Source organism: Armigeres subalbatus, chromosome 3 (genome assembly GCF_024139115.2).
Source record: "Armigeres subalbatus isolate Guangzhou_Male chromosome 3, GZ_Asu_2, whole genome shotgun sequence".
Taxonomy (NCBI): domain Eukaryota; kingdom Metazoa; phylum Arthropoda; class Insecta; order Diptera; family Culicidae; genus Armigeres; species Armigeres subalbatus.
The window spans coordinates 220,902,347-220,919,578 of NC_085141.1; the positions used below are offsets into that span (position 1 = coordinate 220,902,347).

The following is a 17,232-nucleotide window of genomic DNA, read 5'->3' on the forward strand; positions in this document are numbered from 1 at the left end:
AACTCGATTCGTAAGTTCATCGCTTTGGCATGAGCGCGCAAGTTATTGCGATATCGTGGCTGGCAATCCATTTCAACTTTCGACACGTTAGTACATCATATGCATTAGCGTATATAAGGGGGGGGGGCGGGGGGTTTAGTGGGGGCTTAGGCTTTCCTTAGATAAAAATTAGCCCCCCCCCTCATAGGACTTGAAAAGTTAGTAAGCAGTGATATCAATTTTCAAAATATAGCATTATGAATTACTGAAAAAGTTTGATGACAAAAGAGTTATTTCCCATATTCACCCTATCATAATGAAATGAGTGGAAGACAAATGAGCTTGTTTCTCATTTCTGAGAAAGATTCCTGTGTGGTAGTGAAATTGCACTTGGTGGTAATTATGAAAAGGCAATATCTAATGGATAAATCAAGGTAACTCATTTTGCACTCACCGCATAAAATTTTTTTTTTTAGATCATTAAGACGTCAAGTTAGATGAAGAAAACAAATAATAAATAAATAAAATAATTTGACTAAAACAACGGCGGCACTGTATACGCATATTTCTATTCGTGTTGTTTTGACAGAACATGTCTACGGTGGCTCGATCTGTTCGTTTCATACCGGCAGTTTTTGCTTATTGATTGATCCATTGATTTGAAAGCATTAAAGTAAGCTTGATATTTATTTATTTATTTATTATTTGTTTTCTTCATCTAACTTGACGTCTTAATGAAGTTTGATGGGGGGAAAAGCCGGCTTGAGGTGGCCAACTGTAGCCTTCCTCAAACAGGCATAAAAACCCCATTTCTTTTCCAGATTTACATATAAACAATACAAACTTAAAAAAAATTAAAAGTAATAGTCAGATGTCTAAAATAATTGCATGAAATAAAAACAAAACTACAATACTAAGTTTACACGGCTTAACTGATTAGCGAAACTAGTTATAGGTATATTGAAGTCGAAGTGTTCAAATACCTCGTTGAAGCGCAGTGCCATTATCCGAATTGGATCGTGTTGACCATAGCGACTGTTGCGCGGTTGCAGATATAAGAAATCTCGTCGTCGTAGAGCACGCTCCGGAACGTATATATTCATATCAGAAAGTAGAGCAGGGGAATCAATTTCATTTATAAGCACTTTTGCAACAAAACCGCTTGCATCATTGTTCTCCGCTTTTCTAGCGTGTCGATTCCGAGCAGCATACATCGATTCTCGTATGGTGGAAGATTTCGCGCGTCACGCCAAGGTAAATTACGTAAGGCAATACGAACAAACTTCCGTTGAATAGCCTCAATTCTCTCGATCCATGTCCTATTATAAGGACACCAAACCACAGCCGAAGATTCCAAGATTGAACGCACCAATGCACAGTAGAGGGATTTTAAACAGAGAGGGTCGTTAAATCCGTCAGCCATCCTTAAAATGAAACCTAGCTGTCTGTTAGCTTTAGCAATCGTGCACTCTAAATGCGAACGAAATGTTAGTTTGGTTAGTGAACAACATCGGAGAGCCATCAAAATATCAATCAAAGCACTTCGGTACTTCGGTACCAGTCAAAAACATGTAGTCAACAACCATCACGGACTGGTGTGACAGTTTATCAGTAGAGTTTCGCTTGCCTAGCAGCACAATGATCTAATAATTATCTCCAGCGTTCGAGGATTCTCATCAGAATCCGAGAGGAATTCCCATTAGAATTCGAGAAAAAATCTCATTGGAATCTCTGAAGAATTCCTTTCAGAATCATGGTACTTCGGCACCAGTCAAAAACATGTAGTCAACAACCATCACGGACTGGTGTGACAGTTTATCAGTAGAGTTTCGCTTGCCTAGCAGCACAATGATCTAATAATTATCTCCAGCGTTCGAGGATTCTCATCAGAATCCGAGAGGAATTCCCATTAGAATTCGAGAAAAAATCTCATTGGAATCTCTGAAGAATTCCTTTCAGAATCATCGAAGTATTCCAACCGGAATCCAGAAGAATACACTCTGGATTCCTTTTGGAGTGGTTGAGGGATACCCTCGGGTATCTGTGGAGGATACCCTTCATAATCCATAGAGGATTTTCTTCAGAATCTCGTGTTGATTTTCTTCGAAATTCATCCGGAGTCGTTCAAAGATTTGTTCCGGAATCATTCGGAGATTTTCTTCGGAATTCCTTGACGATCGGAATTCCTTGAATATTTAATTCGGAGTCTCTCGATGTTTTGCCTCGGAATCCCTCGATGATCTACTTCGAATCACTGTGACGATTTGCTTCAAAATCCTTCGACGATTTTCTTCAGAATACATCGAATACATCGGAGTTCCTCGTAGATCGATGATTTACTTCGGAATCTCTCGACGAATTGCTTCGGAATCATTCGACAATTTACTTCAAAATCCTTCGATGATTTGCTTCGGAATCTTTCAAAAATTTGCTTTGAAACCCTTCAACGATTTACTTCAACATCCCTACAGGATTACCTTCGGAGAATTCTTTACGGAATCCATGGAGGATTCATTCGGAGTCCCTCGACGATTTGCAATGGGATCCCTCGACAGATTGCTTCGGAATTCTCCGACGAATTGCTTCTTCTACATCCCTGGAACATTGCCTAGGAATCCCAGGAACATTTATGTTGTAATTCCTGAAAAAATTTCGACGAAGTTACTGGAACATTCCTGGTATATTTCCGTCGGATTATTTGGAACATTTCCGTCCGAATCCCTGTAAAATTCAGTTTCAAATTCCTGGAACATTCCCGTCGGAGTCTCAGGAACACTCCCGAAGGAACCCCCGGAGGATTCTCTTTTACATTTTGAGAGAATTTGGAATCCCTGGAACATTCCTGTTGGAATCCCTGGTGGATTGCCTTCAGAATCCCTGGAAATTCTGTTTGGTATTCTTGGAGGAATTCCGTCGAAATCTCTGGAAATTCACGTCGGAATCTTTGAAACAGTCCCATCGAAATCACTAGAGGATTCTCATCGTAATCCTTGAAGGAATGTCGCATTATTATTATTTTTTTTTCATTTGACAAAGACTTTTTGGATTTATAGAAAAATGCAGATGTACATATTAACTGCCTCGGTGGAAACCTGACGGCGATCCGTCACATATTGTCTCTCGAGTATTCGGGACAAAGCCCAGCGCTACTACACTTAGATGCAATAGCCATACGCCATCAATTTGAGTCGCTGTACCAATCATCGGCAGGTAAACAAACACTCTTCGATACTGTGGGCTGTAACAGAAAGCACGTGCTTGAGAAAAGATAATATGGATGAATGTGATTGATCCGCAATTTCCTTAGGTAGTTGGACCGGATTTATCACATTATCACTAAGACAACTTAATGAGGTGATAAAATGTTCGAGAACTTTTGGAAAGAAGTTCAAAATAGAAAAAATAGATGAAGCGGATATAGCCACCCTAGGTTTCGAGGCTAGTTAAGCCAATGATTATATGTATAGGCCGTTTTTTCTGGTGTGGTGTGGTATTTATAGTAGCGTTCAACAGAACAATCAGGTGTTATTTACGGGTCGCTTGTCATGTTATTATGGATCGGTTTTGCACATTTAATAGCTACAAAGTAAATACTACCCGCTAAATCGTATGGATAACCAAATATCAATTTATAATCCATTGATTCTTTCCTCGTTTAGGGTGCAAATCAGAAAATATATCATCACTGATCAACTTAACTGTTATAGGTCTAATGAAGTCGAAAACTACGTAGACGTAGAGTTTAATCGATGAAAGGAACATCCCACGTAACATATCACCATATCATATATTCTTTAAGGAAATTTAAAAATCAAATGACAACTAACATCACATTTTTAGGCTGCAGCTGTCAAGGCAACAATCTATTCTGATACCAATTTAAATATCAAACATGAGTATCACTAGTCTACGAAATGTGCCATAATAATGCTAATGATAATGCTAATGAGAATCTAGAATCTAGATAATCTATATTTGTGCATACTGACCGTTGTCATTGTCACCAGGTTTGAAGTTCATCTTGTGATTAACAAGCTTCTGTTAATAAATAGAAACAATAAAAATCCATGTTGATGCAGATTTACCTTCATCTATCGATTAAAAGTTTGAAAAACAACATTCTTTCGCTAACTACTTTCAACAATAGAAAACGATAAATTTAATCTAGTTATTTTGTTTTATATGGCTAGAGTTCTTCCAAAGCCCTTTACAAAGTACATGAGAGCAAGCGTTACAAGAAATTTCACCGCGAGGTAATACTCAGAAATAATACAAAAGCATCTGCAAAAGATGGACTGGATGGAGATTATCTTACTTAGATCTAACTAACAACTATCTATCCAGCTAACACACCACGATAACGATTTTTATTGGTGAAACGAGACAAGTGAAAGTCAAAAACAGGGTAACAGCGATTTAGCATACGACACATTATATCCGTAGTTTGTACGAGAAGCAGAAAGACAAACAATCGCATAAGAACGGAGAACGATGGATGTCTATATTCAACATAGGTATCTAGGACAATCAATGTGGGACTGAAGAATATCCGAAATGAACGAGGCTCTAAAAACATTCCAACAATTCACATCGATCTTCATAAGGCGAAAGGTTCAACGGATAACTCCATGGAAGTCTTTGTAGGGCGAAGCGAATAAATTTGCGTTGGAATAATATTGATAGCAGTCGTGAAAGAGTAGAGCTGCATTTCTTCAATATTAGAGCCTGCATGCTGTCGGGACAAGGATTAGAAAAGCTTTTTAAGCGAGAACACGAAGATTCTACAGTAGTTCGTGAAAAAAAGGATGAGTGCTCACAGCAGCGAAACGTACAGGAACATTTGTAGCAGCGTTGATAACATGGTGTGGATCAAGAAGCTCGTCTGTGAATACAGAGGGAAATTGTTCCCTGAATAAAATAGTTATTAAAGAGCGAGAGCAAGCCTCCTTGCTTTCAACACTATGGTTGTCGGAAATCCATTTTCATTCCTTTGTTTATCGACGTATGACCAAAACTTCCTAGGGTTGCATTTCAGGTTCCGTTGGGTACGGCGAATATGTGAGAAGAAAGTTGGTTGTTCAATATTTTGTATCCACTACTAACATAGATATAGTTCAATCCGGTACGTGGAGTAGTTCGTTCGACAAGAATTCCTATACTGACTTAAGCGCATACCTTGTTAGACTCGATGATGCCAGTACGGTGTCTATGTGCCCGACAAACCCGAGAAAGACACTCGGGGCAGGTTCTCGTGTCTACCGAAATCTAATTTCAAATCCCCGAATAACTTACCTACTCACGCTTAATTCTCGCCAACGATTTCAAATAATTAAGGATAATTCTCCTTCCAACCGCTATATACGTATGCAAATAATTGTAAACATTTCTCCTTACTCAAAAGAACTAACCACCACTAGTAATTCGCTATATTACGTCATGAATTCTAATCGCCGGTCCTTACTTCAGTCTGTTCGAGTTTAACACTCTCTAAGTGCTACCTACACGCATTTGATTCTAACGCTACGTTGCCGTAATTTGAAAAAGTGACGTGTGCGCCATTTTACAACATGCATGTTTTACATTTTTCTGTTAAAGAGTTCGATGAGTACTACCCGTTAACACTATTCTTGGAAAGTGGCTAAAACTTCACTTTTTCAGATTGCGGCAGTACGGGTATGTGCTTTTACGTGGCTTAACTCTACAGGTCAAGAGTCTCGCGGCCAATCTCGCGGTCAATCTCGCGGCCAATCTCGTGGCCAACCTTGCAGCCGATCTTGCAGCCGATCTCGTAGCCGATCTCGCGGCCAATCTCGCGACCGATCTCGTAGTCAATCCCGTAGTCGATCGTGCGATTAATCTCGCGATCGATCTAGCGACCAATTTCTCGACTGATTTTGTAGTCGATCCCGTGGTGGATCTCGCGGCTATTCTCACGGCCGATCTAACCGCAGATCTAGCGGCCGATGTCGTAGTCGATACCGCGGCCGATCGCGCAGTAGATCTCGTGCTAATCTCTTCAGGGCACCAAGGCTGATATGATGGTTAAGGTGAAACTGTGCCTTTTCGCCACGTTGGGGCGGCCCTGAATAGCTGTGGATGAAATCCAACCGAGATAAAAAGCCTCGTGGTGTCACAGCTTATTAATACACACACCTTTAAGAAGTACAGTTAACTCTCCCTCCTAACTCGATGTTTTGCAACTTGATATTTTCCCTTACTCGATGAAATTCAAAGTTCCTTGAATCTAGCATACTGCGTGCCTTCCGTAAGTCTATGTCTCCCTTACTCGATATTCTCTAAATCGAAGTAATTTGTCAATGTCAGAATCAGTTTACACGCATGATATAATTAAAAGTTAGGAGTGATGAGCGAGAAGTGAGAATAGAGAAGTGAGAAATGAAAGGTTGGAAAGTGAGAGATTTGAAGTGAGAAGTGAGAAATGAGAAGTGGCACTCCTCACTCCAAGTAATAAGTGAAAAGTAAGTAGTAGGAAGTGAGAAATATGAATGGATATGAAAAGTGAGAAGTTAGAAGTGAGAAATTCCGAGTGCGAAGTGAAAAATAAGAAGTGAATAATTAAAAGTGAGAAGTGAAAATTAAGAAGTGAAAAGTAATAAGTGAAAAGTATATAGAGAGAAGTGAGAAATCAGTAAAATATAAGAAGTTGTAAATGAGAAGTGAAAATCGAAAAATGAGAAGTGAGAGATGTGGAGTGAGATGAAGTGCGAAGTGAAAAAAAAAATATTGAGAAATGAAAAAGTCAAAGTGAGAAATGAGAAGTACGAAGTTAGAAGTGAGAAATGAGAAAAAGAGAATGAGAAGTGAGAAGTTAGAATTGCGAAAATCGAAATACGAAGTAGGAGTGAGAAGTGAAAAGCAAAAAGTTAGATGTAAGAAGTAATAAGTGCGAAATGAGAAGTCAAAAGTGAGATATAAGATAAGTTATAAGTGAGAAGTGAAAAGTGAAAAATGATAAGTGAGAGGGCGAAGTGTGAAGTGAGATGTGCGAAGTGAGAAGTGAGAAATTAATAATGAGAAGTGAGAAGTGAGTAATAAAAATAGGGAGATGAGAAGCGAGATGTGCGAAGAGAGATGTAAGAAGTTGTAAGAAATGAAAAATGAGAAGTAAGAAGTGAGAAATGAATCGATGATAGGTAAGAAACGAGATTCTTTCTCTGTCTTCCTTTCTTTTTTCTTCTGCTTTCTTCTGTCTTTATGTCTCTCCACTAACTTCTCTGTACTCAACAACTCGATTCTCACTTCCCAATTACTATCTGTCGCTTCTCACACCTTGCTTCTGTTTATCTCACTACTCACATCGTACATCGCACTTCTAACTACTCATTTCTCACCACTCACTTCTCACTACTCACTTCTCACTACTCACTTCTCATTTCTCACTTTCCTCTACTTACATGTTACTGCACGAATCTCACAAACAAATTTCAACTGTTTGACCCAACGGCATTCGGCCAAATATAAATGTGTTCTCTATCTCGATACCTCCCTAACTCGATGGTCCCTTTAATATCGAGTAAGGGAGAGTTCACTGTACAATTGGACCTTTACCTTTTTCTACTGCGCACTAATCACTCCTACGGCGACTTGTATTCCTATCTTAGTTCTTACTGTGTTTCACGTTCCACCAGAATGATTCCTACTGTTATAACCTCCAACACTAACAATCCCAAAACGTCCCGTGGCACCTATGAGAGGTTGTAGACCATATTTCTTAAGTAGGTGTCCAACTAACCATCCTTTTCCTTCCTCAGCATTCGCAAGGACGTGGCCAGGGCAGATCTCGACTATTGGAGAGTGTATAGCTCCCATCTAAGAGATAGCGATTAGCTACAAATCAATATCTGTGGTAACGGATGAAAGTGTTGCTACTCTCATACAATAGTCTTGGCTTGTACCACTTACGCATTTGTGCGAAATGCTCAACGCTAATGCTAATGCTAATGAATTTTTTTTCGAAAAGTCGAAAATCGATTTTTTGTTTTTCATGACAAATGACTTAAAAATGCATGAAACGTCGAGATGTGATGTTATTTCAAGATTTTTTCTCCTAGAACAGCGGTTCTCAACTTGGGGTACATGTACCCCTGGGGGTACCTTTGCTGGCCCTAGGGGGTACCTTGGACAAAAATGCGTAATGGTGGACGTATTACATTTAAAATCAAAACTCATTGATAAAGTTTTGATAATTGTTTTTTTTTTATTTCAAAAAATTATATTGTACATAATATGCAATGCGATCAATAAATCCCAATTGAATCCTGCCTTCCACAATCAGCACAACGTATGAAGGGCTGCGGAACAAAAGATCAAACGAACAAAACGGCTCGGAAGGCTCCTTTCAAAAGACAAGGAAGTCGCTTTCAAGAAGCTCAAAATCCTCCTTCCAAGAGGCTCGGAAGCCTCCTTTCAAGAGGCTCGGAAACCTCCTTTCAAGATGCTCGGAAGCCTTCTTGCAAGAGGCTCGGAAGCCTCCTTGCAAGAGGCTCGGAAGCCTCCTTTCAAGAGGCTCGGAAGCCTCCTTTCAAGAGGCTCGGAAGCCTCCTTTCAAGAGGCTCGGAAGCCTCCTTTCAAGAGGCTCGGAAGCCTCCTTTCAAGAGGCTCCCAAGCCTCCTTTCAAGAGGCTCAGAAGCCCTCATTCCAGAGGCTCAGAAGCCTCCTTTCAAGAGGCTCAGAAGCCTCTTTCAAGAGGCTCAAGCCTCCTTTCAAGAGGCTTAGAAGCCTCCTTTCAAGAGGCTTAGAAGCCTCCTTTCAAGAGGCTCAGAAGCCTCCTTGCAAGAGGCTCAGAAGCCTCCTTGCAAGAGGCTCAGAAGCCTCCTTTCAAGAGGCTCAGAAGCCTCCTTGCAAGAGGCTCAGAAGCCTCCTTGCAAGAGGCTCAGGCCTCCTTGCAAGAGGCTCAGGCCTCCTTGCAAGAGGCTCAGAAGCCTCCTTGCAAGAGGCTCAAAGCCTCCTTGCAAGAGGCTCAGAAGCCTCCTTGCAAGAGGCTCAGAAGCCTCCTTGCAAGAGGCTCAGGAAGCCTCCTTGCAAGAGGCTCAGAAGCCTCCTTGCAAGAGGCTCAGAAGCCTCCTTGCAAGAGGCTCGGAAGCCTCCTTGCAAGAGGCTCAGGAAGCCTCCTTGCAAGAGGCTCAGAAGCCTCCTTGCAAGAGGCTCAGGCCTCCTTGCAAGAGGCTCAAGCCTCCTTTCAAGAGGCTCAGGCCTCCTTTCAAGAGGCCTCGTAAGCTTTTCAAGAGGCTCAGAAGCCTCCTTTCAAGAGGCTCAGAGGCTCCTTTCAAGAGGCTCAGAAGCCTCCTTTCAAGAGGCTCAGAAGCCTCCTTTCAAGAGGCTCAGAAGCCTCTTTTCAAGAGGCTCAGAAGCCTCCTTTCAAGAGGCTCAGAAGCCTCCTTTCAAGAGGCTCGGAAGCCTCCTTTCAAGAGGCTCGGAAGCCTCCTTTCAAGAGGCTCGGAAGCCTCCTTTCAAGAGGCTCGGAAGCCTTCTTTCAAAAGGCTCAAAAGCCTCCTTTCAAGAGGCTCTGAAGCCTTTTTCTAAGAGGATCGGAAGGTTCCTTTCGAGAGGCTCGGCAGCCTCTTTTCAAGAAGTTCGGAAACCTCCTTTCATGTGGTTAGGTTGCCTTCTTTCAAGAGGCTCGTAAGCCTGCTTTCAAGAGGCTCAGAAGTCTACTTTCAAGTGGTTCGAGAGCCTTCTTTCAAGAGGCTCGGCAGCCTCCTTTCAAGAGGCTCGGAAGCCTCGCTTCAAGAAGCTCAGAATTCTACTTTCAATAGGCTTGGAAGCATACTATCAAGAGGCTCAGAAGCGTTCTTTCAAGATGCAACGGAAGCTTCCTTTTAAGTGGCTCGAAAACCGCCTTCAAGATGTTTGGAAGCCTCTCTACAAGAGGCTCAGAAGCCTCTAATAAAGAGGCACGGAAGCCTACTCTAAAGGGACTCAAAAGCTTGAAGGAGCTTCCCTTCAAAGGGCTCGGAGTCATGTTCTCAAGAGGGGGTACCTCAAATCATGCAAAAGTTCGAAGGGGTACCTCTCAAGAAAAAGGTTGAGAACCGCTGTCCTAGAACATTTTTGGAAAAAAAATTTCATCGGATTTTAACACCGGGCGATACGCAAACGTTTTCGTAGCCAAAAATATCCCCCTATGCAAAATTTTGAGCTAAATCGGACATGATTTAGGGGTGCTCAAAATTAATTTGAAAAAAAATTGTTTTCTCACAAGGGGGAAATATTTTTTTTTGTTTTTTGATGCCAAAGGACTAAAAATGCATGAAACTGAGAATTATTTTTTGAAAAACTTTTTTTTGAAAAAATTTCTTATGGCGAAAACAATTTTTCATCGAATTTAAAAACCGGACGTTACCCAAACATTTCCTAAGCCCCTAAAATATGCCCCTATGCAAAATTTTAGCTCCATCGGGTATGATTTAGGGGTGCTCCAAATCTTGCTATCAAAATTTTGAATTTTTGTAACTTTCTATGGAAGTTGTGGAGGATTTTTTTAAAGAAATACCTAGAAGAAGATCTGAGAGAAAATTTATAGGATATCAAAGAAATTCTTTCTAGATTTTTTCAATGGAATGCCTGGAGGAATTAATGTAGGAATTTTCATAAGGAAGTACTGAAATATTTACCGAAGGAATTCAGATGAAAGTTTCTGAAAGAATTGGTAAAGAAATCTCCGAAGAAATAGTTAAAGAATTTTCCGAAGGAATTCTTAAAGGATTGTTGATGGAATTCTTGATGAAATTTATTGTGGAATTCCTGGAAGAATATATAAAGGAATTCCTGAAGAAATTTCTAAAGATATCTCGAAGCGAATTCCAGAAGAAATCTCTAAAAGAACTTCAAAGGAATTTCTGAAGAATTTCCTAAGAAATTTCTTTAAGAGATTTCCATTGAATTCCCAAGAAAATTACCAAAGAAATTTCCGGAAGAATTAATTAAGAAGTTTTCTAAGTTTTCTAATTTCTCCTGAACAAAAAAAGCCGTTTAGAAATTTCTGGAAAGATTCTTAGAATTTCGTCCTACATATTTAGAAAGAATTCCTGGAGATAACTCCGGAAGAATATTTGAAGGAATTGCCCGGGGAATTCTTGAAATAATTTGTGTACTTGTTTTCGAAAGAATTTTAAATGAATTTCTTAAAAAAAACTTCCTAAAGAATTCCTAAAGCTATTTCATAAGAACATTTTAAAAGAGTTTCCGAAGGAATTTCCAGAAGAATTCCTAAAAGAATTTCTGAAGGAATTCCCGAAAGAATTTCTTAAGGAATGTTTAAAGTGTTCTGTAAATATTTTTTCTTCCATTAATTACTGAATGAATGTTCGAAGGAGCTTCAAGATGAATTCTAGAATAAATTACTGGATGAATTTCCGATGGAATTCCCGAATTTCTTAAGGTATTTATAAAAAACTGTCTGGAAGATTTTCGCAATAAAAATACTGGATGAGGTTTGGAAATATTACCTGCATGAATATTCCAAGAAATTTATGGAGGTGTTTCCTCAGGAGCTCTTGGAGGAAATTCCCAAGAAATTATTGAAACTCCTGACAATATCCGAAGAAGTATGATGATAGATTGACTGCAATTGTGATTTTTTTTATGTATTTTTTGGTAGGCAATCCCAATCCCAGAGTCATGACAGGGTTTTGTTTTACATGGAAAATAGTGACCAGAAAAAATCTCAAAATATCGAGATAACAGCTACAGACGACATATTTTTTTATTCATACATTTATTTGGTAGGCACTCTGTGTTCTTAACTGCTACTGTGCCGTGATCTACTATGGTATTCTGCTGTACAGAATCCACACAGAATCTATTTTTAGATATACATTATTCGTTATTGTTGTCGTTGCCGGTTCATCTTGTCGTGCGTGAGTCCATTACGTGTCCGTTTGTCCATGTCGAGTATCCAATGCTCGTTGCATTGTTCGGTTGCCATTTAAGGCGTGTAACGTTGGAGGAACGCCTCCGAGAAGGACAAGTTGTCAGTCGCCATCAAGCAGCCGTGACGGTTAGGCGCGTACCCCAAAACGCCACCGTATGGGGCTGCGTATCCGGCGACTGACGAGGGTTTGGTGGAGGGGCTGGGAATCGAACCCATGACCATTCGCTTATAAGGCGAACGTGTACCCAACTACGCTACGGGACCCCCCAGATGACATGCTTGTGGAGAAATATTTTAAGGAATTCCTAGAAACTTGTCCAAAAAATACTAAATAATTTCAAGATTATTACAATTTAAACTTCTTAGTATTGACAACAACGTTGACAACGTCTGACAATGTTCTATTAGATTAATCGCTTAAGTGATTAACCCCTTCAATACTATGGTTCTTTTTGCTGACGCCAAATTATCAATGAACCGTTTACGCCAAAATTACTGGTGCCTCATCATTACTAGAACTTGTCTTTGCCATACACAACACACTGTTCTATAGATAACATGTAATCAAACGCTTAATGTTACGTTTTTTGCTGATCAGGAAAAAACTTAACAAAAAATCATCTGTCATACATATTTACACTGTGTAATATTTTCAGAATTTTCAAATGTCCGTGTTTTCATACAATTTTGCTATAATTTCTATGATTTATGAGTTTTAATAGCAAAAGATATCTTCTATAAAACATGCAACCGCAGAGTAAATTCACAATTTACTAACATTGCAACCGCAACGGAGCACAACAAAAACGATCAAATATTGTCACCTCTTCCTACCGATAAAAATAATTCCTGCCACACGCACACCAAACTCCGGCATTAAAATCTAAAGATTCAATCTCGTTTTACCCGTCCGATCCGAACGCAGCGCATGAAGACCTGCCGTCGCTACTGTTGAAATCATTTGTCTGGGCCCAACAATAAGAGTTAAGTGAGGATTGTCGCACAATGAAACCAACTCTGAACCCAGCCAGCAGCACATCGTACATTTATCTCAGCATAAAATCATGAATTCAACCCGTCTGCGCTTTATGATATTGTATCGTTTATAGATCACCGGGACGCGAGAAGAAGAAGAAGATTCCATATCGGCGGGATAAAACGATTTGAATATGAATGAGCCACGCACAGCATGGAAATCCAAACGATATCACGAGACGCGAACCCAGGGAAACCAGTTCGGTCGAAACCTAATATGAAGGGATTCCTTCGGGACAGCAGCCTGCGAACTATGCAAATTAGTCACTGCAATCTTTATTCGGCCAGGCACCAACCAGTCGGGTGCGGTGAAGTGTTGAGAATTTACGCAATTAAGTTCATGTTTTCCTACGGGTACATATTTCAGGAGACCGGACGGATGCTGCTTTGTTCGTTGGCCGTCCCTATTTCGTCACGCAATATCGCATCGTTTTGGTATCGACTACAGGTAAATGGTTTATAGGATTGTCCTTTACACATAACCACCCAGGTCGAATGTTGAAATTAATGTGATGCGGTATTTTTATAGTCAAGGAAAAAAAAATAAAAGAAGAAACCTCATTACATGCTTGATAAGAAACCGTAAAAAAATGGAGATTGTCTCAGAAGCTCGAACAAAAAACATTCAACAAACGTGCAAAAGTCCGTTAGTGAAATATGTACTTAGAATTATTCAGTTTTAAAATACCACACACTCTTAAACGAAGCTTTGATCACATCGTTACGGTGTGATATCAAAAAGTCATCAACGTCTCGAGCACTGGGAACCTAGACTGGGATAGCAATAAAATGTCATATTTCACGATCGGACGGATAAAGCTTGCGATTGATGGTTGTGTACGGATTAATGCCAGATTAGGTTGAGAAGTTCTCACGATAAAACACTTATAAGATTGTTAAATTTTACGATTTACCATTTATAAACTATCTTAGATTGGAATTTCGACATGTTATCTCAAAGCTGTTAACGTTGATAATGCTTAACGGCATGGATATAAGAATTTTCTGAAACGCGTGAAAATTACCTTCATTGCCAAACACCGAATTGGAGCTGTCGGAAATGTCACCCTTACCTGGAACAGAGAGAAAGAAAATAGCAAAAATTAATACAATAGCTTGCAGTTCATAAATCACGTAAATAAACCTCCCAATACAATATTCGGTTACAACTCATTCTCACATAAACGACCCGATCGTTAGCGTCATGTCGAGAAAGTTGCAAAAGTCATTATTCTTCAATCCGCACTGTTTACCACCAAATGGAAGCATTTAGAAAGCGCAGAACAGCGGCGTTACCCGCTGATTTTTTTTTGCTGTTGTTGCACAGACCCGTAATCAGCTGCCCTCGGATTGAGTGTGCCTACTTTGGAATTTGACGGCGCGAACCCGGGGTAGGTAATTGCTACATGTTCTGTGTGCTGCACTGCGTTCAAACACCAGCTGAGTCTGACACAGAGAGAACGAAATAACTACCGAAATTTATCCAATTTGGCTTTGACCTTCTCTAGTGCTACGATTTCACGGCAGGTAATGCGTCTCTTTTAGGCTGGGTACACAATGAAGCAGGGTGAGTGCTGTCAAGCAGAGATTGGAAAGATTGGGAAGCGTTTTTCTTGAGCACAGCAGGAGGTAAAAGTGGCGATTTTGACTAGTGCCTTACATCTGGCGGGCTTAGTTGAGCGACAGATTTGATATGACGTCAAAACAGTTTTGATTCATATTTGAAGACAATGCGCAGGGTAATTCAAATTTAGATAATTAATGAAATCTGATAGGAATGCTCGAAACTAAGAGTTTTTGAAGGCTGATTGTTAGGTGTAAATCTTTTTTAATTCAGCAAAGTTACCAATAAGTGGCATGATTATGAATAATCAATTCTGTACCAGCCCAGGGCTCTGAACCTGGTTAATGAAAATATGTTTGAATTTGAACCGTGTTATTGAAATTGAAAGAAACTATAGCCAGGGGTGTTCCTTAGTCGTGCAATAAGATGCGTGGTTACAAAACAAGACCATGGTGAAGGTGGCTGGGTTCAACTCCCGGATCGGTCTAGAAAATTTTCGGTTTTGAAATTTGCTCGACTTCCCTGGGCCTAAAAGTATCATCGTGTTAGCCTCATGGTATGTAAATGCAAAAATGGTAACTTGGCTTATAAACCTCGCAGTTAATAACTATTTATTTCATTTATTCAGACCAAGGATGTTAACGATCATTCAGTAATTTGCGTTCGATCATTTAGTAGTTTGTCAATAACACATTCCAGAAGCTGAATTTCAAAATATGTTGTATGGTGGACTTCTAGTGCGAAGGTTTTTATACAATTCTGCCTAATGATTCGTTGTTTGAATTCCACTAGTAACGGAGTTATAGCTATAGTTTCAGTAACTTAGACTAAATGATAACAAAATTCCAATCATTTTTTTGAATTTCATTCATTGAATTTCAGAATAAGGCCGAAGTGGCCTGTGCGGTATATTAGAGTCTTCTCCATTCGGCTTGGTCCATGGCTAATCGTCGCCAGCCAAGCCAAGGAGGTTCCGCAAGTCATCTTCCACCTGATCGATCCACCTTGCCCGCTGCGCACCACGCCTTCTTGTGCCCGTCGGATCCTTTGTCGAGAACCATTTTCACCGGGTTACTGTCCGACATTTTGGCTACGTGCCCGGCCCACCGCAGTCGTCCGATTTTCGGGGTGTGAACGATGGATGGTCCTCCACGAGTATCGTCCAGGTCTCGTGTCCGTAGAGGACTACCGGTCTAATGAGCGTTTTGTAGATTGTCAGTTTGGTACGACGGCGAACTCTATACGATCGAAGCGTCTTGCGGAGTCCAAAGTATGTACGATTTCTAGCCACTATGCGTCTCCGAATTTCTCTGCTGGTATCATTTTCGGCAGTCACCAGTGAGCCCGAGTACACAAATTCTTCTACCACCTCGATTTCGTCACCACCGATGGAAACTCGCGGTGGGTGGCTCACATTGTCTTCTCTTGAACCTCTTCCTATCATGTACTTCGTCTTCGACGTGTTGATGACTAGTCCGATCCGCTTGGCTTCCCTCTTCAGTCTGATGTAGGCTTCCTCCATCTTCTCAAAGTTACGTGCCATAATATCTATGTCGCCAAATAGCTGGGCGGACTTATTGAAAATTGTACCACTCGTGTCAATCCCTGCTCTTCGTATTACCCCTTCCAAAGCGATGTTGAATAGCATACACGAAAGACCATCACCTTGCCGTAACCCTCTGCGGGTTTCGAAGGGACTCGAGAGTGCCCCTGAAACTCGAACTACGCACATCATCCGATCCATCGTCGCTTAGATCAACCGTGTCAGTTTATCCGGAAATCCGTGTTCGGGCATTAGCTGCCATAGCTGGTCCCGATCGATTGTATCATATGCGGCTTTGAAGTCGATGAATAGATGATGTGTGGGCACGTCGTATTCGCGGCATTTCTGCAGTACTTGGCGAATGGCGAACACCTGGTCCGTGGTGGAGCGTTCGCTCATAAAACCCGCCTGGTACTGCCCCACGAACTCCCTTGCAATTAGTGCTAGTCGACGGCATAAAATTTGGGAGAGTACCTTGTAGGCGGCGTTCAGCAATGTGATTGCGCGGTAGTTTCTACAATTCAGCTTATCGCCCTTTTTGTAGATGGGACACACGACACCTTCCATCCACTTCTGCGGCAAAACTTCCTCCTCCCAAACCTTGGTAATGACCCAGTGCAGCGCTCTAGCCAGTGCCTCATCACCGTGTTTAAATAGCTCTCCTGGTAGTTGGTCAACCCTAGGGGCTCTGTTGTTCTTCACCCGGCCAATCTCTTCCTGGATTTCCTGGAGATCCGGAGCCGGTAGAATTATGTCCAGCGCGCGTTCCCCCAGGTCCTTCACCATACCGCCATCTTCGTCTGCCACATCGCCATTCAGGTACTCTTCGTAGTGCTGCCGCCACCTTTGGATCACCTCACGCTCGTTCGTAAGAAGGTTCCCGTTTATGTCCTTACACATATCAGGCTGTGGCACGTGGCCCTTACGTGAACGGTTTAACTTCTCATAGAACTTTTGTGTGTTATTAGCGCGGTACAGTTGGTCCGTCTCTTCACGGTCTCGATCTTCCTGCTGACGCTTTTTCCTCCGGAAAATCGAGTTTTGTCTGTTTCGCGCCTGTTTATATCGTGTCTCGTTCGCCCTCGTGCGGTATTGCAGCAATCTCGCCCATGCTGCATTCTTCTCTTCTACTAACTCTCACATTCGCCGTCATACCAGTCGTTTCTCTGATCCGAGGGCACCGTGCCAAGTGCAGCGGTTGCGGTGCTAGCAATGCAA

At 41.2% G+C, this 17,232-nt stretch overlaps 1 protein-coding gene across 6 annotated transcripts in view; it reads right to left on the reverse strand.

Moving 5' to 3' along the window:
* Positions 1 to 17,232, reverse strand: part of LOC134220092 (ras GTPase-activating protein raskol) — a 654,763-nt gene that overhangs the window by 114,366 nt on the left and 523,165 nt on the right. The window contains exons 1-2 of one of the 6 annotated variants that reach the window (XM_062699068.1): positions 14,161 to 14,196; positions 13,933 to 13,980 (exon numbers count right to left, since the gene is read on the reverse strand). The exons of 4 other annotated variants lie outside the window; for them this stretch is intronic. In XM_062699068.1, the coding sequence (XP_062555052.1) occupies positions 13,933 to 13,980; positions 14,161 to 14,176 (64 nt within the window). In that variant the 5' untranslated portion in view covers positions 14,177 to 14,196. Of the gene's footprint in view, positions 1 to 13,932; positions 13,981 to 14,160; positions 14,197 to 17,232 lie in introns of those variants that run through there. One more of the 6 variants, XM_062699067.1, reaches the window with a different exon arrangement.